The 26,671-nt window shown below is 47.0% G+C and overlaps 1 protein-coding gene across 1 annotated transcript in view; it reads left to right on the top strand.

Annotated features, from left to right (window-relative positions):
- Positions 1 to 26,671, top strand: part of ZBTB40 (zinc finger and BTB domain containing 40) — a 46,416-nt gene that overhangs the window by 5,846 nt on the left and 13,899 nt on the right. Inside the window, 9 exon segments of the mRNA XM_068415074.1 lie at positions 1,211 to 2,001; positions 2,629 to 2,762; positions 9,709 to 9,904; positions 10,437 to 10,579; positions 16,605 to 16,797; positions 19,711 to 19,847; positions 20,296 to 20,485; positions 22,825 to 22,958; positions 23,922 to 24,090. Of these exon segments, the coding sequence (XP_068271175.1) occupies positions 1,272 to 2,001; positions 2,629 to 2,762; positions 9,709 to 9,904; positions 10,437 to 10,579; positions 16,605 to 16,797; positions 19,711 to 19,847; positions 20,296 to 20,485; positions 22,825 to 22,958; positions 23,922 to 24,090 (2,026 nt within the window). The 5' untranslated portion in view covers positions 1,211 to 1,271.

Below are 26,671 nucleotides of genomic sequence, written 5' to 3'. Positions count from 1 at the left end.
TGGAGTCCTGCCTGCCTGTGGGCAGGAGGTCCTGCTTCCCACAAAGTCTGAACTCCAGAGAGGTTGGCACCTTGCAGGAGCGAGACACCAGCTCAACCTGTGCCCAGCATCTGCTTGCAACTTGCAATTTGGTGCAAGTTAGGAGTTACTCCAAGCCTGCTTTTGTGTGAGGCAGCGCTTCAGGGTGGTATATGAGCAGCGGCTCATTAAAGCTTGTGCCCTGATGATAGGCAATATTACTCCTGTTCTTTACAAGAGAGTAGGAAGCTGGGTGCGAAGATGTTAAGCAGCTGAAGGTCGTGTAAGTTGTATCCATCCAGGTGTTCTTCCTCTAGCACTCATGCTGTTTTGTTTCAGCATCATTGCTAGCACCAGTGTTAGGCATCCTAGTGTGTAGGCAACACAGTAACAGCTTTGTCTTGTCTAGCTTAGATGAAAACTCCAGATACCCTGCTGATAAGAATTCTGTTGGCAGATGTCCTATCTGTTCTCCCTCCTGTAACAGGGAGGGGGGAAAAAAGTAAAAGGGTGGCTCTGGTAGATGGGATTAGGGCTGTGGACTTCTGCAAGAAATTACAGCTTGGGGGAAAACACTTGGAAATTGATGAGTTAGGACCGCGGTGTGCTGAGAAGGGAGGTGCTGAAGGCCCTGGCTGCAAGCACACCTCTGTCTCCCATGCTTGCGTGCCCCTGCTGATCTTAGCAGTGATGTGGGGAGAAAATTAACTGGTCCCAAACCGCTTAGTGCTTTGCAGGTCAAAACCAACACCTCAGATTCTCCTCTGTGTTTGGTAGATGGTCTGAACAGGTCTTCTGCCCTGCTTCCCCACCTGCCCTTTCAGAAACCAGCTACAGAATTCAGCGTCAGTGCCTGATCTGAAGGGCATTCACACCTCCCTGAGCTCTATCAGGGGCATGTCAGGGGGTTTCTTCTCCCTTTTAATAGCTCCTGGGACTCAGTACTCATTTCCAAGCTCTTTCTGAAGTATTTATATTTGAACAGTATCTAGAGTCTTCAGCTCTAGTGGGGTAAGTTGCTGAATTTCAGGTGTGTGAGTGCAGAAGGGGGCCTCTTCTTGCTGTAACCACTGAACTGCAGCATAGTAAGCTACTAGGAGGTGTAAACTGAAAAGTAATTTTTGCTTACTCTTTCTTTCAGTCTTGCTACTGTCTGAGCAAAGTGCTAACAGGATCCTTTGTTTTTTGCTAGCTGGGCTTTGTGAAAGCGGTGTGGAGACCACGGTGAGAGGAGGCCAGTAGACTCTGGTGCCATGGAGCTTCCCAGTTACAGCAAGCAGCTGCTGCAGCAGCTGTACACTCTCTGCAAAGAGCAGCAGTTCTGCGATTGCACCATCTTCGTTGGGAACGTTCATTTTAGAGCACACAAGGTGGTTTTGGCTGCTGCCAGCCTGCTTTTTAGATCCTTGTTGGACAGCACAGACACCATCTCCATCGATGCTTCTGTGGTGACCCCTGAGGAGTTTGCGCTCTTGCTGGAGATGATGTACAGTGGCAAACTCCCACTGGGGAAACACAATTTCACCAAAGTAATCTCCACGGCAGATAGTCTGCAGATGTTTGATGTGGCTGTTAGTTGCAAAAACCTCCTCAGGGACCTCATCAACTGTTCGACTCAGGACCAGGTAGTGAGAGAAGTCTCCGGCCAGGCAGCAGACTCATCTGGAAACCACGCTGAAGCTAATAATCTGCCCCAGTCTGAAAAACCTGCTGAAGGAAAAACAGATATCCTCCTCCCTCAGAGAGTTTCCCCTTCTCCTGGCCGTGTAGAAGCAGAAATGGAAGCAGATGTTTCTCCTCCTGGCCAGGAGCTTACCATGAATCACACCTGGGTTCACCAGGATGTGATGCTGAGTGACTCCAGATCCTTCCAGGAGGATTCAAGCTCTTGTCCTGGTCAGCCTGCTTGTGCCAAGCAGGGTGGCTGCGCAGAAGAGGAGCTTGCTAAGCCTCTGGAGAAGAAAGGAGAAGCAAGGGATTTAGGTGAGACTTTACAGGTCTAGGCACAGTATTGCCTCTTATTTGCAACCGTGTTGACTCACATTTTCCTGTTATGGGGGGTCTTTTCCTGTGTGTTTGTTCTTTTTAGTTTGCCCTGGGTTGGGAGCGGCATGATGTGTACCCCTTTTCTGCAGGGGCTTTCTTCCTTTGGCACTGTGCCGTACTCTCCTTTGGCCTTTGCAGTTGCTTCACTCTCACCACTTTACCAGAGCTGTAGTGAGCAAAACTTTTCTTAACTGTGCACGTGATTTCACCTGACGTACAGTGGGATCTGTGTTAGTGCAGGACATGAAGCTGATAAGGCAATCTGTGTAACAGTAAGTGAACAGAGTTGCCTGCTAGTGCTACCTTATCCTTTAAACTCCTGTTCAGCATGGGAGGAAAACAGACGCTGTACTGGATTTAAAATAAATGTTCCATTTATAACCAGTGTTAAATAAACTGTAGGTTTTCCCTCCGGGCTGCGTGATATCTTTAGAAGGGATTTGAGAGTCACAGTTTCTCTGTTACAGCCAATGTGCTGGTTACAAACTGATGCCTTTTAATCACATCATGCTTTCTGTGAATCCCTTCAATTAGCAAATAACTCATCTTGTTTCTCTCACACAGCAGCAGAGAGCCAAAGCTGTAAACTGGATTTCTTTCTTCAATATGAAAGTGTTTTCTCTGAGGCCCTTTCTGATGCCTGGGCTGTGCTGAAAAGACTAGAAAAGTGCAGAGAAATTGATGCTTCTCAAAAGGAGGTAGGTGTGTTTACTTCGGTAAATGATACAAATTTTTTCTTCACCCCGCTGAGGGCTAGAATGGTTTGTGCCCTGCTTAGGAAATTGTTTCATGGGAAACTGGGGCTCTGGTGCCTGGTTGTTTGAAGGGCCACATGTGCTCACCTGAGAAACACCCCGGAGAGAAGCATCTGTAAGAGCAAGCTGCTCGTGCACGTAGGTAAAGAAGTATATGTCCTGTCCTGAAGACATCTTCATTGTGTTGTAGGAGAGCTCCAGCACTGATTTCTCTCCTCCTGTTTATGGCATTTGCTTTGGGAACTGTATCCATTTGTAGATGACTGACATATGAGATCCCAAAATAGACTTCCTGAGCCCTCGGCGAGGGCTTGCCGTGGAGCATCTGCTCCGCTCTGCGTATGGCAGGCTGCTCGTGGGGAGCATCACGGGGGGGTTATGGGTGCCGTCCTGCAGCGCTTCTCCTGGCGATGTGCTGCTTTAAAAGCAGTCATCACTGGTGAATGATGCTCAAGTTACTGTTGGAGGGGATATTTGAGTCTGGAGCTTGGTTAATGCTGAAGGATACTCTGCGCTCTGAACAATGGTAGCCAGATACCAGCCATTGTACTGGCACAAAGCCACCACAGAAAGAGCCTGTTACATCTGTATTGGTGTGGCAGTGGTGCAGGCGGACATGAAGCTTGGGAATGATGGTGGCGGGTCCGGGGGGGCACTCATGCTGCCTGCACGCTGCTGCACGATCACAGGGTCTGCGAAAAAAGCTGTGGCTACTATGGAGTGAGGATGAGACTGTACTTACTCTCCTCACCCCAGCTGTTTCTGATAGTGTTTTTCATTCCAGGCTGCATGAACTGTCCTGTGTACCTTTTCTGTACGTGGAAAAATGAAAGTGTGACTGTTTCATTGCTGGGTCTTCAGTGGCTCTGTGGTTAGCTGACCTTTTGAAGCCAGAAATGCTGTTCACTAGGTTGGGGGCTGCAATGCTCTCTAGGTTCCCATGCTCCTGCTGGCTGGGAAGCTGTCTAGATTCAAGTCACTTGGTCCCTCCAGTACCAGTATGACCATGGGACGTGGGACATTTTGGCCATGGTGGCATTCTGCTTTTGAAAACTCAAGGCAACATGTTTATTAGAAAAAAAAAAGTATGACGTCACGGGGGAGGATTCCCTTGAGTCGGGGAGCGCAGGTTTCTTTTCTGATAAGCCTTTAAATGTTCACAGAGGGAAGCCTGTGTTCCCTTGGCTGCTGACCCTCCTGATGGTGCTGAACTTAACATCTCTGTGGCTTTAGGAGCGAGGTGTGGGTCCTAATTTATGTTTGGAGCAGCAAGCCCAAGCCTGGCTGGGTTGACAAGCACCTGTGAGCACATGGCTCTCAACGTGCCTACGCACCCTGAGAAGAATTAGGTTTTTGTACATTTGTTCAACGCCCTGATCAGAAAAATACGTCAGGTTTAAGGTTTTTACCTATTCTGCATCTTGGCAATTGGAGCAGAGCTGGGGAGGGTGCTGTGTGATGTGGACGGGTGCTACCAGAAGGGATCTGGCAGCTCCATGCACCCATCCCAGCAGGCATCACCGGTGCTGGCATGCCTTCCCTTGCCTGCTTGTGCTGCCTCCACGGTCGCAGGGCAGAACCACACCTGCAAAGTGCCCAGGCAGGTGTGCTGCCTTGCTTCTGCTCTGCATAACAGCCCCATTTTCTATTGTTTTGCAGTAACTGTTGTTTCATGTTTTTTCAGCACCTCCAAGACCCAGCAGGCAAGGTTTGCAGACCCGTGCCCGGCCCTATGTGGTCCCAAATGAGCTGTTGCATCAGGAGCCAAGCGAGAGGTTGTGGAGCTCAGTTTGAGTGTCTGACCACAAAACAGCAGCTGGACAATTTTTCTGCAGCTATAAATAAATGCTGAATAAATGAGAAATGGATTTTCTTTAAGCCTTCCTGAAAAATCACTTCTCAGCTGTGACAAGCATGAAAAGTGTCACACCCAGGGCAGTGGGTGGGACAGACGGCAGCCTGTTGTAAGAAGGGCTCAGCCAGATCTGTCCTTCTCTGAGCTCCCCTGTGGGACAAGCAGGACCTGTGAGCACCAGCACTGAGCCTGGGCTCTGTTTCCAGCAGACAGAGTAGCTTTTTCCCACAGAGTAGCTTTTTCCCGGTGTTTTCTTTAGGGGGAGCACAGCGGTGTGTTTTTAAAGTCATGCTTAAAGTGCAAGTTCAGCTCCAAAGAGCCAGCTCGAGATGCGTAATTAAGGCTGAGATTGTGACAGTGGTAGAGGTCAACAGATTTTTTTTCCTCTCTCCTTTTTTTTTCCCCCTCCCCTTTTTTGTATTATTTTGCTAGTCATTTGCTTGAAGTCTCTTAGGTGCTTCGGGGCAAGTAAAAGTCGGTCTGAAAGCTGGTGAGATGCCGTCTCTTTGCACTAACCAATCTTGCTGGGCGTGCTTGCCCTGCCACAGGGGAGATCTGTCCCTTATGCACGTCCTTCTGCTCAGGAGCCTTTTGTGGGTGGCTTATCTCTATAGGCAAGCAGCAATGTGTTTTGGAGAGTGAAGCCTGCGCAGCGTGGAGGCTTGCAGGTATTCGTGGTGGTTTTGGAAACCTGCCTGTTGACACCGAGGCTGTCCTGGTGTGGAGGCTCCTCTGGGTTCAGTGGGATTTTGCCTTGGTCGTAGCGTCTGTATTTCTGTTCCTTTGCTCGTGAGCTTGTCCCTGCATGGGTGCCTTGTTCCCTGTAGCGCTCCTGTCTGCTTCCCTCCAGTGTTGCTGCCTTCTTTCCTGCTGCCTCCAGTGGAGATTTGGTAGGTTGTAGGGTTTTTCCCCGAGGAGATTTGTGGTGCAGGGCTTGCTTTTGTGAGAATTACTGCCTCTCTCTAAGTTTGATGTTACATTCTGCTCACCAGGCTGAAAAATGCGGATGAGTTGCTTTTCTGTTTAGGGAGATGTGATTTTTGAGGTTGTTTTTGTTTTAGAGTCTCTCTGTGTATCTCACATAAACTATTCCTATCTAATTTGGTCGTGACTTGGATGAAACCTGCTTGGAAATGAGAACAAGACTGAAATTGCAGTAATTTGGGGAAGCATAGAAGAGCTTTGCTGGTGTCAAGTCTTATCTTCCTGTGCTCTCTTAGAGAAACTCAATTCAAATTATTGCACAGCTCATTTGTTCCCTCTACTACAGGGTTCAGATGAAGTGGGAGAGTGTTGATTCTCCCACGTAGAATAAATGTCACTGTGCTTGTGGATCATTTCCGTTGCCTGTGGGCCTGTCCGATTATTGTCGTCCTTTGTTTGCAGCTGCAGGAATTTCTGAATGCGGCAGAAGAAAGACGTTTCCTGTTATCTTCTGCATCTGATTAGGAGTGATAGCTTATGAAGGGTTTTTTTTTATGTGGTGACAGAACTTTTCTTCCCCTCTTCTGGGGTACTCTTGTGGAAGTTTGGGCTGAGCTTCTGTTCCTGTTGCGTGGAGCAAGCAGGGGTCAGCGTTCTCCACAGACCCCTGCTGGTACTGGGATCCCCCTCATCAGTCAGGTACAAATGCAGGCATGAAAAAAAAGCACTTCATATTTCTGAACCAGAAATGGGAACACAGGTTTTCTCTGATTATTGTATGCACGGTGATAGTTGATTGACTTCGTGGTGTGGTCATAGCCCAGGAGCTTCTCTGTGGTCCAGAAGGGTAGAGCCAGTCCCTGTGCTGTCCACGCCACTGACCCTGCAGGCAGCTGCTCTGTCTGTGCAGGTTTCCAATGGCTTTTTTATATGTTCTTCACCTTATGCACATCAAAAATTAACCAGTAAAAAAATCCAAAGCCGCTTGTGTTCACAGAGAGAGGGCTGATGATTATGTCTGGAAGTTTCCCCATGGTGCCCAGCCTCCTTCAGTCAGGGACTTTGCAGCTCGCTGAATGGCCAGTGCAGCTCTCCTCGGGGAATGGAGGTGGCATTGAGGTATCGGGCACGGGATTTACCATGTTCAGGGGTGAGTCTTGTAACTGAATGTCCCTCGGCTTGTGAGGGAGGGATCTGAAGGCAGCTAGCTGCTTCTGTCATCCTAAACAGGTTGCTTTCCAACCTGTCTCTTGCAGATCCCTCCCCACCACCCTTTGGGTGCTTGCATTCTCTCTAAAGCCAATGCTTGAGGGAGATCACTTGGTAATAGTCACTAAAGTGGCTTTTTGCTGAGATGTGCTCTCACGGTGCGAGCAGGAGCGTGGATAATGCATGAAAAGCCCTGCTCACCCACCTGCAAGGAAGAGGCTAGTGGCCAGCTGGGCCAGTGGCTGCACTGACCTGCCCTCCCTCTCTCCCCACATCCCTCTTTAGTGTCAGTTAAGGGCCATTGCATTCTCGGGTGGAATGTGCATTACTTCCCCATCATGTTGAGGTCCTCTCTGGGTCCCAGGACATCCCTCAGGTTGGCACACCAACTGAGTTCAACCCAGCCCAGGCTCAGGGTTGCTCCCTCCAGAGCCAGCCACCAGCTGCTCTTTGAGCATCCCTGTCCCCACGCAAAAAAACTTAATCTCACGATCGTGTTGGAGAGGGAGGTGGAGGTCTTGGAGACACTGGCTTACTAGGATTGTTGTGGATTGGTGTGAGGAGGGAGATGAGTGTCTGGCTGGGAGGACACAGTGCTAATTCAGCTCTTGCACGTTTCAAAAGCAGGTTGTGGCTCTGCATGAGCAGCCTTGTGCATCTTCCTACCCAAAGCAGCAGGGTACATTGGAAGGGGCGGGAAATAATAAGGAGCAATGAGGCAGAGCAGGAGATCCTGCAGTGGGGTGAGGGGACACAGCAGTGCAGGAACTGATTGTCTTAGGAAAGAAATCTGGAAAGATGTGGAGATGATATGGAGATAGGAGACCTAGCTCCTGGGGTGTTACCTGCAGAGGTTCCTGTTCAGACCTTGCCTTGGGCTTCCCGTGGAAATGGGGAGGTTTGAGATGAACAGGGAGGGCTGTTTCATGGTGTGTGACCCTTGTGGTACTGAGTTAGGAGTGTTGTGGCCGCCGGAACTGACATCCTCAATGGGGGCCAAACTTCTCGGTGGACATTGAACCTATTTGGTGGCACAGCTCAAGCTTAAGCCAGGTCTCAGTGACTCGGTTTCCCTGCTCAGAGAGATGGTCTCTTGCTCCAGTCTGGCAGCTGGATATGTGCTAATTTGTGCCAATTTGGCCATGAAGGGTTTTGCCAGTGTCCCAGGCAGTGAAAGCCTAATGGATCAGGCTGTAACATTATGGCTAAGTTATGGCACATTATGACTAAGTGGAAGCTGAGATTCCAGCTAATATCAGTATTTCTCAGTTTTTTCCAGGATCTTTAGGAGTTGTTAGCACTTCAAAGTAAGTCTAAAATGCACTGTGCTCTTTCACAACAATGATAAAAGGCTGTTGTTCCCACTGAGTGACGTGTCTGAGGAAAGGTCTTCCTGAAAGAGACTATAAATAGCAGAGCCTTTCAGTTTCTGAAAACTCATTTCCATTAACCAAATCCATGCACTGAGGAAGGGATGTTATCTGGAGCTCTGGGTAGCGATGCTGTGCTGATTTTAATTTAAAAAGATAAAAATTGAAAAGAAAAAAAATATTGCAACAATGCAAGTTACTTTTCATCCCGATTAGTAAAAACATGTATTTGGCAGGGTGCTGAGCACCTTTAGGATGGTGAGAGTCAAGATATTTTGTGTTCTACAGGATCATTTTGATCTGGAAGGGGCCAGGCGTGCAAACCTTGAGAACAAACATGATCTGGTTATCAAGTCTCATTATAAATTAATGTTTGCATTAAAAAAATACCTTTAAGCTTGTTCTTCAGCACGTCTGCGGCATCTCCTTTCTTCCTTTATAACAGAGCCCTTCATGTCCACGTCTCTCTGTTCAGCAGGAAAAATGCCGTTAGCGGGTAAGAGCTGGGACTCCTGCAGCTTCCCCTCTGTGGATACTCTTTGCAATAGGTCATTGCACTGTCACGCTGCCCTAATATATGAGCATTTACACCTGCTAGGAAAAGCAAGTCCACCATCCCCCCGATGCGGCCCCAAGCAGTTGCATTCAGTCTTTTTATCATATAAATAAAAATGACAATGACAGGAGAAAATGGCCGCTCTCTCTGGAGCTGGGCTAAGCTCTCCACTTCAAAGGTACTTTTATAGCATCCCTGGAGTCTCTAATAAAGGACGCCTGCTCTGAAAGGCTGGCATCTCTCCTGGAGAGCTGGGGAGCGTGTGTCTGTAGGGGCAATATTTACAGCGTTAAAGGACGCCGGGGAAATGGGAGAAGAGTTACAGCTTACTTCTTTTTCTTTTATTTCCATAACAGCGCAGGCATGTTTGCTTCTGGTTGCTGTTTTGGGTCACTGGAGTGGGTTTTGGAGCTCTGGGTGTGATTGCTGGCATGCTGAGAGCCCCCGACACTCGGAGTTTGTGTGCCTCCTCTCCAGATCTTTCTCTAGGAGATGCAACTCCATTGCGACTTGAGGATGGAGGTTCCTGAAAGTCACACTTAAAATGCTCTCTGCTTTCTGTGCAAGGGATCTCTCCTTGTTCTGCAGAGAAATCTAGTATTCCCTGCCCTAGCCTTGGGCTTCCAAAGTAATGATGTTTAAACCATGTTTTATTAGGTCTGTTAGACTTATTGGCATTTGGCTGTTAGGGGAAGAAATGAAGAGATGTTCGGTGAATGGTACCAGCTCCAGTTTGTGGGACTTGCTGTAAAGATAAGGGCTGGCACGCAGGGCTCGCTGCCCTCCTTCCCTGGGCTGGGTGCTGCAAACTGGAGCTTGAGTTCAGTGGTGTGTGTCTATGTGGTTATTTTTTTGTTTTGTTTAATATTTTGTCCCCTGAACAAAACCCCTGGGATTCTGCTTTTTGTGTTGGCTTGTATAGGGCAGTTGACTCTCTTATTAAAACCTTCCCTGCATTTCCGTGCTCTGTTGTAGGCTCTAGTTGCCTGTCTGGCAGAGGCAGGGGAACAGTCGGTGTTCAAGAGGCTGCTGAGCAAAGTGAAGGATGCTCAGACCCTGGATGCTCAGACCCTCGTGTCTTTACTGAAGCTGTTTCAAGATGCGAATCCCAAGCTGAGAGCGGCTTTGCTGGAGAGAGAACAGGGCAGTGGAGAAGCCCTGCAGCAAACAGGTAGAGAATTGGGTGCAGCCTTTGGCAAAATGAGTGGGCAACCTTACAGGTGAAGCGGATCTCCAGAAACCCTGTATCCTGACTCGGATGCAGGAGGTTTATCGTGTGCTGGCCAAGATCTTGGAGCGCTTCCATCCCGCAGCAGCGGGGTGTAGGCAGCGCAGGGCTCTCCCCGTTGCTGCCTGGAGGGCTGGATCGATGGCTGCGCAGCCGGCGAGGGTCAGAGCGCAGCTGAGCCTCGGGATTGAAAGCTCCTTTCTTACTCGAGTCTGACACAAAGCAATGGCCTTGCAAACCTGGTGTTAACCTCCAGCTTGCTTTATGGCTTTGTGTTCTGTTACATAAATGAGACGTTTTCCTTTCATAGAGTTTAAAGAGAATAGTAAAGTGGTTTTCCTCTGCTGCTTGCGCTTCGGATGAGCTTTGCTATTCACTTAGATCTTTCACAGTCTTTCGCTCGCTTCAGAAGCCTGTCAGTTCCTTCAGACTGGCTTGTTTCTTCTCTTGTGTTTCTGAATCCTTTTCCCCCCAGAGAGCTCAGATGAGGGAGAGACACTGACCGCTCGCTTGCTGGGATGCAGGGAGGAGCTGATCCAGAGCGTGACACAGCTGAGCCCTATTTTAGAGTTCCTGGAGGTGGCAGAAGAGGGATTCCTGACCGCCTCGGAGAAGCGGGTAAAAAAATACGAAATAAGGAAAACTCTGTGGGCGAGGTGTGTGTGGGGGGGGGTGTGTGTCTGCAAGGCAACGTCTTACCTTATGGTTTGCCAGGTGATATGCTAGCCTCACCTGGCACAGCACCTATTTCACCTCCCCTTTGCACAGCACAGACTGCACGTGTGTTGTCTCAGGTCCTTCTGCACTGAACTGCAGGAATACTGAAAGCTGAGCTGTGAAGGCAACCTCAGGGCCAGGATGAATGCTGCCTGGCGCAGTATCAGGGTGCCCCTGCACACGGAACCTGAGGCAGAGGAGGTGCCTGGTGCTCCTCGTAGGCCCTGAAAATGCCTTTTTGTGAGCCTGGTGAAGGCTCTGTAGTGGAGTTTGGTTTCAGCAGAACCACTTATACCTCTGTGCTGCCTGCTTGCCAGTTATGTCCTTGTGTACGCGGTCATCAGCTTACCTTTCAGCTGACTCTTCCAGCTTTAACTCTTTTCTTTAACTCATCACACAGTTGCCTGCAAGGGTGGCACATCCACTGACTGACTTTTTTTTTTTTTTTTGATGTGTTGAATGCAGCAGTTGGTGGGGAGAACTTGCTTTCTTGTAAGCGATTGCATTATGTATGCTGATTTGCAGAAGCCTTAAAGGACAAAATATTGTGTATAACCTGCTTTTCTTTGTCTTCTGTGGGGAGCTGGCTATACCCTGCCTGTGCAGCTGAAACTCGCAGGGTGCCCTAGCATGCTGCATTCGGTACACAGCTTGGAGACCTCCTGTCCTAGATTGTCACATCAGTTAGTTCCCCTGACACAGGATTATAGTGAGTGAGCCTGACCAGAGCCATGACAGGTGGGCTGAGAACCTCTGCCGGTCTCATTAAGTCTCTCAATTAATGTCTTGCTCATTTGCACACCGTCCCTGACCAAGTGTCCGGTGTGGAGCATCCCTGAGTACGGGCACAGCTTGGTGCAGGAGGGCCAAAGAAGGTGCTGCCAGCAGAGACATCCACCTTGTCCTCATGGGCTGGGGTGTGATTGGTGGCTGATGAATTTTCCCCTCCAAAAGCAGCATGGCTGAGGCTGGAATGGGGATGTGAGAGGAGAGAGTGAGGTGTGAATGGAGCGAAGGACTTGGCATCTGCTGGGGATATTGCAGCTGTCAGCAGAGACCCGTGCGGGGATGCCTGGAGCTGGGCTCCTCGCTGTGACAGCTGCATCAGCAGTGGGGAGATTAGAGTTTTTCATATATGCCTGTTCATGTTGCAGTACGGCCTTTCTTTAAAAGGCTGCACCTTTTCCCTGCACTCTTCTTTTTGTCTGCATGAAATTAGGTAGTTAAAATGCAGCCGTTTTTTATCTCCCTTCCCATTGAAAAAAAAAACCACAAACCACCCAACAATAAACCAAAACCATTCTGCCATCATAATTCTGCTCCTTGGGCACAGGATACAGCCTTTAATTGCATCATCATATTCTACGGGACTCCTGCCTCGTTTGGTGAAGGGGTAGTGTTATTCAGTGTTTCTCTTTATCCTCTTCAGTTGCTGTACACTCCGTTTGCTGCAGAGCCTCCAAACCCTGCTCCAGATACAAAATCCTTTTCCTCTCTATGGGATCCCACAGGTTCCCAGCAAATAACAAAGATATTTGGGGATCACTCTGGTGAGGCTGGGTGCATAGCATTTTCCCTGCTGTGGCACAGGAAAATAAGGCAGAAATTGCCAAGTGTAGACTGACTTTGGGGGGTTCCCTTTTTTTCAGGCTTGGTTTATTATATTTATTTTCCCCCCTCCCAGACAAGTGGAAAAGTGCTTAATTATTTCAGAAGTTAAATTGATTAAAACAGTGGGCCTCTGGCATATGTGCAGTTGAGATCTCTGGTGTCTCAGGTGCAGTACTGGGAAAATGAACGTGGAATTAGCAGCCACCTCTGAAGGTTTTGTCTTACCTGATTCATCCAGCATTGCACGAGAGCTCTGGGCTGGCAGAGATAGGATCTAGTTCTCCAAGGGTTCATAAAGATGAGGCTTTCCTTTTTCTTCTCACAGTCACTGCCTCATTAGCTACACATTTATTCAGCAAGAGAAGCGCAAGGTTTACACGTAACAGCCTTTTTTCTAGGCAACTGGGTTCTTTCTGTGCCTGGTCGAAGCTGTGTATGGAGCAAGTCTGATTTTCTTTGCTCAAAAACCAGTACATGATGTGTTGTGAAGCCCTGGTTTTGTGGGGATCTTTTTTACCTAGTATTTCTATTTTTTGCATGCTTAAATTTATGGCTTTATTAGTGTTTCTGTAATGTGGAGAGGTAGGGCGGAGGAATTGGAGGATGCCTTGGATGCAGATTATCACTTAAAAGAAAGAAGTGGATACAAAGGAAGAGCAGGTAACCTCTTGTGCATGGTGTCCCATGGCTTAGGTTGTCACAGAGTTCAGAGCGACCAGTCCACGGTAGAGCCCTGAACCTGGAGCATCAGAGTAGCTGGTAGAAACACCCATCCTTTCCTTCTGTCCAGGCTCTCTTCTGGAGCAGACTTGTGCATTTGGAGCTACGTGCTTTGCCACCCCTTTGGCTCCAGTGCCTACATGACTTGATGTTCAAACAAAACTGCTTCAGAGCTAGGACAGGTATGAATGACAACACGAGCAAGGTTACTGGCCGTTGCAGGAGCAATCCTAACTGGACATACCGGGGGATGGAGAAGTCCTGTTGCAAGAAGAACAGGAATGTGTTTTCTGACTGTCTCACCTGGTTGTTGTCAAAATGAATCTCCAAATGTCAGCGCTGCACCCCCCACTGCCAGGGCCATCACTTCTGTGCCTGTCAGCACTTGCCTGGGAGCAGTGGTAGGTTACAGCATGAGCCCCCCAAAAGGATGCTGCTCTTGTACCTCTTTTTGTGTTCTTTAAAAAGATGACTTCAGACTGAGCGAACCAGAGTCAGTGCAGTGTAAATTAGATGGGAGGGTATGCCAACAGGTTCACTAGCAGAGTTTTGGCTATAAAAGGACAGAGTTTTAGAAATGAGAGAAACTAATTAATGAGATCAGCTGCTTGTAAGAGCACAGGAGGAGCTGTTGGATTAGTTTCTTTTATGTTAAATGTAGGAGAACTATCTGAAGTTTGCATCCTCAACGAGAGAGGAGAAGTTGTATGAGAGGTTGCAGACCTGAGTGAGTGAATAACTTGGAGAGGAGTATTAGGACCTGCAAGGAACAACTGAAATGTCCGACTGGCAAAGAAACGTACTTTAGAGGTATGAAGAGCGGCTTGTGGCATGTCAGGCTGCTAGGCATTAGAGCCTATGTTGTGACAAGCAACAAACATTTGTCTGACCAAGTAAAGAAAAAGAATAATGAGAGGAGATGACCCACAAACTCACAACTGAGCCTAGGGACAAAGCCAGGAGAGACATGGAAACAGAAATTTTCTGCAGCTGAAGTGAAACCACAACTCAAAGGGCATCCGTCAGCAGACTGGAGGAGCTGACACACATGCCTATGAGAGCAACAGCAAGGTTTATTACTGTATTTTCCAAGTTGAGAGTGGTCCCTACAATTGCTGACCAGAACAGACATGTGGGAGAGGGAAGCAGTGGTCTAGGCAGTCAGCTCTGTGGTTGTACAGCAATATGTGTTGGGACAGGCTGGAGGACGCATGTAGCTGAAGCGCTGTGTGTAAGCAAAACATGGGATAAAATGCAGCAAAGGGTGTTCAAGTAAATTGTTTCTGCCTGACCTGGAATCTCTATTTGATGAGATAAAAATGGGTTTTTCTTCCTCAATCTAGACTTGAGCAAAGCATTTGAATTTCATGTGAGGAAATTGTTAAATTAGAGGAAGAGGTGATATTAAAAAAGGATGTATCTTATTGGGAGATAACTACAGATTGTGCTGAAGGCAGGACTGACAGGTTGGAGCAAGGTTACCAGTGGGATTCTTGACATTTACTTAATATTAACACTAATGTTATTGACACAAAAATAGGAAAGCATGCTTAGCAAAACTTGCTGATGAGCAAAACCAGGATCTTTCGTCCACACAGAGGAGGATCTGCAAGGGGGGCGAAGAATTACATGGCTGCAGAACGAAGTAATGAGAATTGAATGACATGGTAGTGTAAAGTGAAGGGTGTGCATTAGATGCAATAACGAGAACTAAGAATTAAGATCTCATCTGGAATTTCTGTGTGCAGTTCCAGTCTTGTTCAAAAAAGATGAATTTGTATTGAAGCAGAGACAGATCTGCGGTCGTAAGATCAGGGGAGTGGGGGAGCTGTTTTATGAGAGGTGCTGCCTTATTTAGACAAGTGAAATGAAGACTGAGAGGGAATATGATCATGCTCTTAGAAAGAAATTGGAGACGAAGGGTAGGGTAAACACCTCAGAGAGTGTAGAAGCTAAAAGATAATGTTGGCACATGAACAAATGGGTATACAGTGGCCATGAATAAATTTAAGCTGTTGTAGAAATTTTCACATAAATTGTTATAGAAGTTCTCATGAATTAAGAATAGAATAATAAATATAAGTCAATCTGATAAACACAGGTGGGCTTTCACAATCCATGAATATTGTTCTCAAAGCTCCTTGTGTAATCCTGACCTATGACTGAACAAATCATCAATGAAAGCTTAATGAGTAGCTAAGCAGGAGTAGGCCTAGAAGTATTACCTTCTGATGCCTTTAGTAAAGGGGATGTATGGTTAACCTTTTCTTTACTTTAAAAGAAATATAGGATACTTAGAAAAAAACATTAATAGAAATAAAGTTTTAAACAGACTTTAGCTATTTTAGGTTAATACTTAGGAGACGCTGGCAGTGGAAACCAGACTCTGGTCGACCGGATCAAGACGGGACACTGATCACAGCAAGAACATTCAGGATGGGGTGTTGACTGGAGCTGGAGCGGAACCAGAACATAAAGATCAGCTGAACAATGGAAAAGAATGGACTTTTGTGGACTCCTGACAATGGACTTTTGTGGACATCTAACAATTGAAGAAAGAGGAATTGAAATAGCTAGTAGAATTTTAACAGAAGCTTATGAAAAGTTTATGATGTAATTGCTTATATTAGTTTCTTTATAAACTGATAGTGAATTTGAGACAGGTACCATTCACTGCGGTGGTGGTCCAACTCTGAGTTGTTTTAATAAAACCAGCAAACCTAGAGACCCGGACTCTGCCAATTTTCTTTAACAAAGCTGAAAATTAGAAGAATTAACAGGGGAACGAGACTGTGGAAGAGCTTTCCAACTAGGGGAAAGGGAGCAAAAATGTAACTAGCTTTAGGACAGATCTTAATAATTTTATTAATGGGACTGTGCAGTGTGGTGCTTATGACAGCAGGGAACTGGGCTGGTGACCTACAGAGTTTCTGCCAGTCCTACATTTCAAATGCTTAGGAGAACAGTGTTTGCAAAGAGGAGGTCAACCTCTATTTGTCAACTGGCTTTCCCTTGTAGGAGCCTTGTAGGTATTATACTGGCATACTAGAGCTTTTCCAAGCTACAGTGATTGCATCTCACATAAGAGATGCCTCGTGTGGCCTTGTCATAGAAATAATCACTCAATTAATAGGATGCTTATTTAAATAATGAGAGGCTCTTTTTTTTTAATGTCCATCTCTGACTTTTGATGACAAGCAGAAAAATTGGGGAGACAACGGAAAAGAGACTGCCAACTTAAAAAGTATTTGCTAAAAATATTAAATGAAATATTGTTTTGAACTGTGTCTTTAAGTCTATTTTTATTTCCTTTGAAAAAAATGGTTTTTGCTTGTCAGCCACTTCCAAGAGCTAGACTTGGTGGAAGAACCCACCAGGGTAGTTTTCAAGGTGACACATGTCAGATATACCTGGACATGTTTAGATGTTCCTGTAACTAGTACCCCATAACATCTCCCAATTAATCACATTAGTGGAAGCAGTGGATATGGATTTATTGCAGTACTGTGATACTGTTCCTGTTTCTCTGATCTCTGTTCAGAGCCAAGAGTTTGTAGGAAGCTCTCACAGGTTCTTGGCTGTTTCTCTGTCACAGGTAGTTTTGGATTGCTGTGAAGGCAGCTCTCAGAGGGAAGCCATGGACAATCTGCTCAGGAAGGTGGATGAGGAGAAAACCTTGAAAGCGGAAAGTTTGGTCAAACTTCTGGGGGCTGTGAAAGCATCATTCCCTGGTCTCCACCTTCTGCTAGACAACTTGGTGGCAACAGCAAACGTCTCTGATGGCAAAGGTATGGGTATACTAAACTTCAGAGCCTGAGGGCTCAGTTCAGGGAGTTGCCAGGAAATTTGGATGCTTGTCTGGACTTCAGTGTGCTCTTATAATCTTACTTTCATGTAAGGGAACAGGATGGCCATTTTGTTCAAACAAAAATGGTCTGGGAGCACTAGGGTAGGAGGACTGTGCCAGCAAGAAGGCCCCTGCTTTGCAATGAGATGAGCAGTATGGGGCAGAAGCCTGTTGGGCTCCTTCCTTGAGTTTGACACTGATAGGGTAGAAACTAGGATGTCATCTCTGGAAAGCAGGAGAACTCTTCCCTCCAGTGTCAAATTACTTTTTTGGTTTTGAGTCACTTAAAAGCAGCAGCAGCATGTGTCTCCCTAATAAGCAGAACAATTTTCACATAATAAATGCTTCATAGGTGAAGGCATCTTTACCAAACTCTGGTTCATTGGTGACTTTAACTTATGGTACTTGCTGGCTTTGAAAGCAAATACCTAAAAGTTCCCCAAAGTCGTAGATGTCTAGACATTAAATACAGACAATGTCTTACCTGGCTTCTGTCTTTGTGAATCCCTTGTGATTGAGGGAGATTGTGGGGAAAATTTAGTTGGACTGCACTCCTGTCCTTGATCCAGGTAGTATTTCTGCACATCGTGGTCACTGTCTCGTGGTCTCCTGTTTGGAGCAGAGTGTGCTCATGGGAGTACCACACACTTAGTGACCCCATTAGACATCCTTATCTTGGACAGCTAGTCCCCTCCTTCTTTTTGTTATGGTGGGGTTTTATTGTTTGTTGCCTTCCTGTGGTGGTTCAGGGTCTCATGAGTCCTCATCTTTTGACTGGTGAGAAAGCCTTCCAAGTTTGGGTGGGATTAGGCACACCCCTGAGCAATTCAGATAGGCAAATTTCACCAGCTCTGAAGTCACATAAAAATTAAAAACTAAATTAACATGCAGTGAAATGTAAATGAGTGTTTAATAGAAAGCAAGACTGTGCTCATGATGCTGATAATTTCCTCAGTAGTGAACATTCCCGACAGGCAGTTTGCTTTGTCATTTGTTAAGCACGATTGCTTTCTTGAAACACCAGACTCCCAACATGGTTAATTATCTAGTGGTAATACCCATTCCAAGGAGGAGCATTCCTTAATTACATAGAGCTGAATCTCCTCAAATTGCAGCTGGAACAAACAGAAGCACAAATATTTCTTATCGTGGAAATGAAGAGGGAGGGAAGGATTTGAGCCACTGATGGCAGCCTTTGATGTCCTGTGCTGTCCTGCTAACAGAAAGGAGGACATCTTGTACAGTGGTGCAGGGCACGCTCTGGTTATGGAGCTCATGGAGCTCACCTTGGTATGGCAGCAGAGCTGAGAGTGCATTTGTAACCACTCAAATTTGTGTAATAGAATCAGAAACATTCTGATGGGAGAAGGGAGAAATTATTTTTGTTTGTAAACCATCCCCTGATCCATGTGGGGCACATCCAAGTCATACCTAAACCCTATGGAGCTCAAGTGCTTAATGAGGTTCCCTTAGCTTTGCCGGGGAGTAGACTCGTGTCTCCAAGAAGTCTTTGTCCAGGGAGTTTTCATACTAGCTCAAAATCTTCTGTTGATTATTCCCACAGCCTGCCATTGCCTCCTTCACCATCCTGGTGAGCTTTCTTTTCTTACCCGGTACTGTATGTCTTCTGAGTCCCAGAGACTGTATTTTCTTTTCACCAAGCTGTGTCTATTTAGCTGCTTTCCGCCCAAGTAGTGCTGTGTGAATAATAGATTGTTCTGTTTGGTACTGAACCAAAATGATTAAAAGACCTAAGTACACAAATGAAAAACATGCACAGATGTCTTGGAAGAACTACAGTTTTTTGTTTTAGTTTCTCCTGAAAAAGTATAACTATGTATCTTCTTCAATTTAGTAACTCCAACAGTGAAGAAAATCATTTTCAGATGCATCTATTTGGCAATTTCCAGTTTTATTTATCAACTAACCTGGTGACAAGTGCAATCATATATTATTTTTGGTTCACGGTGTATTTTGCCCAAGTTTCTTCATTACCCTGAATAAACACTTTTCCTCTTTCTTGAATTAGTCCGTTGTGTCCTGATACTGGAGTGTCTTTAAAGGGTTGTGGTGTTACTCTAGAGTCATTGTTTCTCAGCTTCATCAGGGCAAACCTCAGCAGACCCAGCTTGGAATTAGGTAATGGGAGGAGGGAGGAAGGAAGGATGTTAAAAGTTCCATTTTTTGGTGTAAGGGAGAGAAGAGGGTGTTACTGCCACTTTGCAATCACAAGTCTGGTTTGTGTTCGTTTAACATTTTCACCAAAGACAACTAAGCCCGCTAAGTTATTGATTACCTTGGATGACCTGGGTGTTTGTAAAATGTTTATGTTTGATAGTCATACACCTCTGAGATGGAGCATGTTGCAGAGCTCCTTCTCGGTGGAGTGGATCAAAGTCACTTACAGATCTCTCTGAATGAAACTACAATTAAGAGTCAGTAATGGGGTCTCCTTGATTCCAGGGCATCAGAAGAGGCTGATGAACATCTTGAGGTGTTGTCATCACAGATAAGGCCACATGTTTACCTGCTGAAAATGGCTGAAAACTGAGACTTTCTTCTTCTGGGCTCAGACCAGGACTGAGACTTGGAAGGCATTTGGGTGCCAGAGACCTGTTTCTGTAGGCATGTACATGCAGAGGATATTCTGTGTTGTCTTTTGATTTGGAGAAGTTTTGATTTGTCATGTTTATCCTCTGCTTGAAGGCGAATCCAGGTGTACTGAGCCTAACCCTGTGTTAGTGACCCAGAGAGAACTGGCTGCCCTGGCGTTTTCGGTCCCCCCCCAGCTCTAAAGCCCTTTGGGAAGATGCTGCAAGCTGAGCCGTTCTTATTTTCATTCATTTGCATTCAGCCAAATGGAGCCCAGAGGATTACGGAGCCAAACTGTTGAGGCGATACCGAGAAAACTTAGTGGAGCTCCTCACAGACACCCAGATGCTGCTGCAGGGCATCTCTGCTGCACAGAGCCTGGCTCCTGCTGAGAGAGAGGTAAGCAGTCTCTCGCATGTGTGCAAGCAGATACTGAGCTTTCCCATCTGGGATCCCTGTCAAGTCCTGAGGACTTGATTTACTACCTGTCATGGCTTGGTTTGGGGCAGTCCTCCAGCAGGACTTGGTTTAATGATTCCTTAGTATCCCATAGCGGGAGTGAAGCAGGTAAGGTATATGAAGCTGAAGGCTGGCAGGTAAGAGTGGCTGATTTGGGCACTGAGGAGAGATGCTCAGCTTTGGAGAGAGTTGAGGAAATGGCTGATGTGTTTGGGTGAAGGGCCGCGCTTCCAAGTGGTCACCACTTGAGTTGCACTGTGAGAGAGGTCTTCAGCAGGGCAGGAGAAAGGGAAGGCTGGGTCTGGGGTGAGCCATGGTCATGGCTAAGTGTGACACAGGGCAGAAGGATGGGGTCCCTTGTTAGTGCCTCACTGTGGGTCTTTCCAAGGCAATGGAGCAGGTTGTGAAGCGTGGGGCCGGTGGTTTCGCCTCCCTCGTGTCGGCGGCGCTGGAGGAGCGGTCTCTGTCGGTCTCTGCCGTTTGGCAGCTGCTGCTGGCTGTGCGGGAGCCTGCACCGCTGAACCTGCTCATGGAGGAGATCCGGAAACAACCCGGCGCAGAGTTTTTCTTCCAAGCAGGTAACAGCCTTGGTGTCCCCCCATGCTCTCCCTGAGCTTCTGCTGCTGGCAGGAGCTGCTTTCTAATTCCTCACCCTCTCCCTGGCTCAGGACTTCTTCTCTTCCAGTGGGTCTCAACACCCGTGTCCTCAGTGAAACAGTTGATTGGTTGGAAAAGCACTTTCATTGGCAAGCACGGCTGCTTTGCTTGTGGCTCTGTGCTTTCAGGTTTTGTAATGAGCAAATCTTTTGAGAGCTGGCCACTACCCTGTGCTAAAAACCAGCTGGAGGCTCATCAGACTGAAAGTACAGGGGAGATCTGTGTGCAGCCTCCGCCCTGTCCTCCCCAGAGCCTTGGCCTCTGGCTTTGAGTTTTCCTACTTTAAAACCTAAACTGTGCTTTTCCCCTAAAATTGTTGCCAAAATCAGTCATAGAATAGTTTGGATTGGAAGGGACCTTTAAAGGCCATCTAGTCCAACCCCCCTCCAATGAGCAGAGACATCTTCAACTAGACCAGGTTGCTCAGAGCCCTGTCCAACCTGACCTTGAATGTTTCCAGGGATGGGACATCCACAACCTCTCTGGGTGTCATGCTTTAACCCCAGCCAGCAGCTAAGCTCCACACAGCTGCTCGCTGACTCTCCTCCAGTGGGATGGGGGACACAATCAGAAGGCTAAAAGTGAGAAAACTTATGGGTTGAGGTAGAGACAGGTTAATAGGTAAAGCAAAAGCTGCATGCACAAGCAAAGCACAACAAGGAATTCATTCAGCACTTCTCATTGGCAGGCAGGTGTTCAGCCACCTCCAGGACAGCAGGGCTCCATCACGCGTAACAGTGACTTGGGAAAACAAACGCCATCACTCTGGACGTCCGCCCTTTCCTCCTTCTTCCCCCAGCTTTATATGCTGGGCATGTTGTCCTGTGGTATGGAATATCCCTTGGGTCAGTTGGGGTCAGCTGTCCCGGCTGTGTCCCCTTCTTGTGCACCCCCAGCCTGCTCGCTGGTGGGGTGGTGTGAGGAGCAGAAAAAGCCTTGACTCTGTGTAAGCACTATAGCTAAAATATCCCTGTGTTATCAACACTGTGTCCAGCACAAATCCAAAACATAGCCCAGACTATGAAGAAAATTAACTCTACGCAAGCCAAAACCAGCACACCGGGCAACCTGTGCCAGTGTTTCACCATCTTCAGCGTAAAAAATTCTTAGGTCTAGGCTGAATGTACCATCTTTTAGTTTAAAACCATTACATGCCAGTGTGAAGAGCGCTGAGGTTGGTGGCCTTGTGGTGCAGCAGAGGTAGGCTGTGCAGAGCCTGGCTGCATGTGCTGGCCCTGCAGGCACAAAGCTGGGGTTCATCTGCCTGCGGTCAGATGCCTGTGGGGTAGCTGCCTCCATCCAAACTCCTCTCCTCCATCCCCTCCGTGCTCAGCCCGGAGGAACCAGCATTTCTGGTGCCTGGTGCATCCAGCTGCTTTTTACGTGGCTGTCCTCAGATGAGGCAAATTCTGCCTAGAAATGCCTGTTTCTCTGCAAAAGTCAGAATGGAATGTCTGTAATTGGGGGAGAGAAGAAATCTTGAGTCTTGGGAGAATCATGCCTGCCTTTTGAGGTTGTCAGTGTCTCTTTCAGCAGTGTGCTTTGGAAAACTGATCTTCTTACCCAAAGTTGGACAAGCAGCGAGAAGTGTGGTCTGCTAGGGTTTTATGCTGGATGTCAGTGCTGCAATTAGTATAACCTAACCTAATATAATTAGTATACTAAAGCAGAAGTCTTATGAGAAGCAGCTGAGGGACCTGGGGGTATTTAGTCTGGAGAAAAGGAGGCTGAGGGGAGACCTTATCGCTGTCTACAACTCCCTGAAAGGAGGTTGTAGCGAGGTGGGGTCTATCTCTTCTCCCAGGTAACAAGCGATGGGATGAGAGGAAATGGCCTCAAGTTGCACCAGGGGAGGTTTAGATTGGAGATCAGGAGAAGTTTCTTCACTGAAAGGGTTGTCAAGCACAGGAACAGGCTGCCCAGGGCAGTGGTGGAGTCGCCATCCCTGGAGGGATTTAAAAGCCATGTAGATGTGGTGCTGAGGGACATGGGTTAGTGGTGGACTGGGCAGTGCTGGGTTAAGGGTTGGACTTGATGCTCTTAAAGGTCCTTTCCAACCAAAATGATCCTATGATTCTCTGATTCTAACCAAAGCTTGCCTGTAATTGTTTGCTGTTTCCTATGCCCTAAAGAAGTCACTCCTGCTGTTAACAGCGAAGCTTCAGGAGTGGGCTGGACAAAGCTAAGCAAAGCTAAGGCCTTCGGGTTCTTCTTGGGTTTTGTGTTTTTAAATACCTTTACTTTTTATTTTCCTCTTCAGTGGCCACCAGCGAGAGCACAGCCCTTGAGATCATCCTGCGACACCGCAAACTGATCTCGGAGGCCATCCAGCAGAGAGCAGACCTGGAGGGCTTGGCTCCGGGGGAGGCAGGGCTCACAGAAGTGGTAAAAGAGGTATGAAGGGATGCTCTCGGAGCCAGCATGCTTCAAAGGGTGGACAGGCCCTAGTGTGCACTGAAATTAAGGGACTTTACTTAGGCTGGGGAAGCCATCCAAAGTTGGAGGTGCCCCTGTGCTGAAGTGAGAGTGTGTTAGATGTTTTATATAAACTCTGCAGGAGTTTTTATGTAAAAGAAATTACCAGTGAGATTCTCAGTTGGTGAAAATGTGGGTATTCAAACACACCAAAACTGTTTCAGCTCTGCAAGGGTGCTGAAGTCCTAGCGAGAGCAGAGCTGCCAGGGAGTGGGTTTCCATTTGATTGGCTGTTCCAGGACATATGAGCATGAAAAGCTCCTAGAAAATGCACTGAGAATGCCATGATTGTGTAGCATCCCAAAGTGGCTTGCCTGTTTTCCCTTTGACAAGGATAATGGGCTGTGTTAGTAACGAGCTGGCCTTTTCCACCAGTCTGTGGTTACTTGTTCCTGCAAACACTAGTTAGCTGCTGTTGGAGATCTGGAAGGGTGAGGTATGTATGGGCATGCACAGATCCTCCCCTTGCTTCTCCTTGCAGTGGCTGGCTGAAACAGGTTTGGATTTGGAAGTGAGAGAAAAGCCCTGAGACAGTTGTGTATGATACACAGGTTTATGAGTTAAGTAAGCTTGTGATGCTGTAAGGCATTGAGGAACCACTCTTTCTATGGAAAGGTGATTTTAAGTGAGCTAATACCAAAACAGAAAGTCTGAGAGTTTAATTTTTGTAACTTTTTTTTAATCCTGAAATTCTCTCGGCTCATGAACATACATCAGTGGAGGGGCAAAGACCTGTATGGAAAGGGATTTCTTTTCTAGTTTCTCAAAGCAGCTTCCCAGCCATGGAGATGAAAGAAAGCAGATGTGCTCTCACTCCCAGACCATCTCGACCTTTCACAGCCCAAAATCTCTGTCATGTGATGTTTTCTTCTACTTCTCCAGCTACTGAGTATTTCTGCTCAGAAGGAAAGCTCAGAGGCCTCCTTGAAAGCAGCTCTGAGTACAGCACAGGAGAAGTCTGTCCCAGCCATCAAGATCTGTCAGCTGCTGTGCAATGTCCACGAGTCCTTCCCGGACCTGCAGCCAGTGATGCAGGAGCTGGGGCATGTGGGTAAGAAAAGCACAGGCTTTCATCCTTCTGTGATCTTTTACACACGGTTATGGGAGTCTTGAACTGTTTGGTGGTGGACCTCAGTGACCTGAGGTCATTTCACATTTCACATCCCTGGCCAAATGCTGGGGTTTTACTTGAAAGGGTATTCACAGGGGTGACCTTTGGATCCAAGTGCTAGAGTGTGCATTTCTCCTGCTAGTAAAATGCACCAGCTTTAAGTTTTGTACGTTGCGAGGGTTGTCGAGGCCATAACTGATCCCATACTATTCCTTAACAGCGTTCGCATTTCTTCACCCCAGCCCTTGCACCAGAGGCATTTAAGCAACTTAGTTATGTAATTTGTATCATTATTAGGTTGTTTTTCAGAATTTTTATCCTTAACCTGTGGGGTTTCTTTGGCTCTTCCATTGCTGTTGGATCTGTATGAATTTGGACTTGTGTTACAATCCCTTGACTTTATCTGTGTGTGCGTGAATACTTCATAGGCTGGTTGCGTAAAGGTCACATCAGAGCACACTTGTCTTGTGCGAAGATGACTGTGATGGTGCAGTTTGTAGTCCCAGACTGGTTTCTGAGTTTGTTTTCTTTTTGAGCTTTAATTTGGTCTTGCTGTGTATACACTTTACAGAGCAAATGATCCCCTGGGAGGGTCCCACAGCAGTAGGGGGATGTTACATACTGTACTAGTTTGGCAAAGGTATGAACAAAACATATGCAGATAGCAATTTGGTGAACTCCAGAAACAAATGCATAGCAATAACGATGTGCGAGACCCTGCCCTGAGCTGTGGGATGCTTTCCAGCTGAGCCGAATTGTATCTGTGCATCCGAAGGAAGAATGCTTAACAGAATTTGGTGCTTTAATGAAAAAGATAACAGAGGGCCAGAAGCTAACTGCAGGTTTGCATTCTCTTGAAAAGGATGCAAATGTGACTTGCTTATTCTGTTTGCTTGCATACATTTTTATGACATTGTGCTTCCCAGCGCATCCAAGTACAGATTTTTTGGGCTGCGGAGTCCACTGGGATGTACACAGTGTGGTTTCTATCCAAGCACAGGCACTGGTTCAGCTCAATCCATCCCTGTTTACTCATGGTGCCAGAGCTGCGTCGCTTAAGGCGCAGTCTGGAAATACTAGCAGATTGCTAGGTAGTTAGAGTAAGCAGCTTGTTATTAACGTCTCGTCTTTTTTTAGGGGTAGAAAGTTTAATTGCTTTGTCTGACAGTTTGGGTCAGGGCCATGATCAGTCTTTATGAATGAACACAAGCTTCCTGGCTTTGACACTCACCATTGTTTCGTGTTTGACAGTGACAGGCGAAGCCAATGTTCCCTTCCTGCTGGGAAGGGGCAGAGAGTGACCTGCCCTAGGTCACTCTCTGCACCCTAGGTTTGTTAGCTTGCCTGTGTTCTTGAGCAATGAGGAAATGTTATTGGGTGGTAAGTGGGACTGGGTGCCTCAGAGCACTGCCCATGTAGAAGAAACAGAGGACCTGCTGCTCTAGCTGTAGGGCTTGGAGGGTTGGTAGCACATGCTCTGCTCCCCTTTCTTGACTTAGTGGTCTCCTTGAGAGATGTCCTACGCTGTAGATCTAGTATTCATGCCCAGTTCAGATCTAGGTCTTCTCTTCTAACTCCACCAAGAGCTGCCACCAATCCAGTTGGCTTTTTCACCTCGTCATGGCTCTGATGAGGATTTCCAGAGAAGAAGCGATTCCTTTTTATCTGCTATTCCTTCTCTGTCTCCATCTCATGCTGCAGGCACTTACCCCTCTTCCCTTGACCCTATCTGACCATGGGATGTGGCAGGGCTGATGTCCTGGTGACTCTAGAGGAGGTAAGCCGACAAAAATTGCATGTGTCTATGAACATGCAGCCCACCTGAGCTCCTGGACACCTTGCAGTGCTTACCAGTGTGGGACTTAGGGAGTCAGCTAGATTGCTCTGGCAGATGCCTGCTTCTCTGGCACCAATATCAAAGAGAGCAGACTGCTGTCACTAAGTCTTTACAGGGCTTCAAGCCAAGGTTGAGACGAAATCAAGCAAGAAGCAACATCAAAACCAAAAGCCCTGGGAAAACGGTATTTACTTGGCAAAAACATATATTCTGTATGAAGTGTCCAGAGGAGGATTGCCAGTTACCAGCCCCTTTTTGGCATCCTACAGATCTTTACACTGAACTTCCATATCTTAATTTCTAGGCCAGTCTCCTCAGCTCTGATATCACTGCTTACCAGCCGTAAATGTTGCAGGTGGCTTTATGGATCAATAGGTATGTGGCTCTTGGCATGAGATATGAATGATAACTGCAGGCCTCATGTTTGAGGGATGTGAGCTTCCACTTGAAACCTTGAAATAGAGGAGATCTTACATTTCTGAGGAACATATGTGCTGCAAGGAGATGCATAGAGTTTGCATTTCTGCTTGAAAGCAACAGTTTTTACATCTCTACTGCAAAAAAAAAAAATCTGATAATTCATTTAGGTGAGCTGAACCTCTTGGAATGTGCCAGGCATCCCTGTGGAGGGAACTGTCTGCATTCATCCCCTGCCACACTCAGCACTATCAAAGTAAGGGGTTG

This window comes from Nyctibius grandis, chromosome 17 (genome assembly GCF_013368605.1).
Source record: "Nyctibius grandis isolate bNycGra1 chromosome 17, bNycGra1.pri, whole genome shotgun sequence".
NCBI classification, from domain to species: Eukaryota; Metazoa; Chordata; class Aves; order Nyctibiiformes; family Nyctibiidae; genus Nyctibius; species Nyctibius grandis.
Note: the sequence above shows the minus strand (reverse complement) of the source record. Positions and strands in the feature narration are given on the sequence as shown.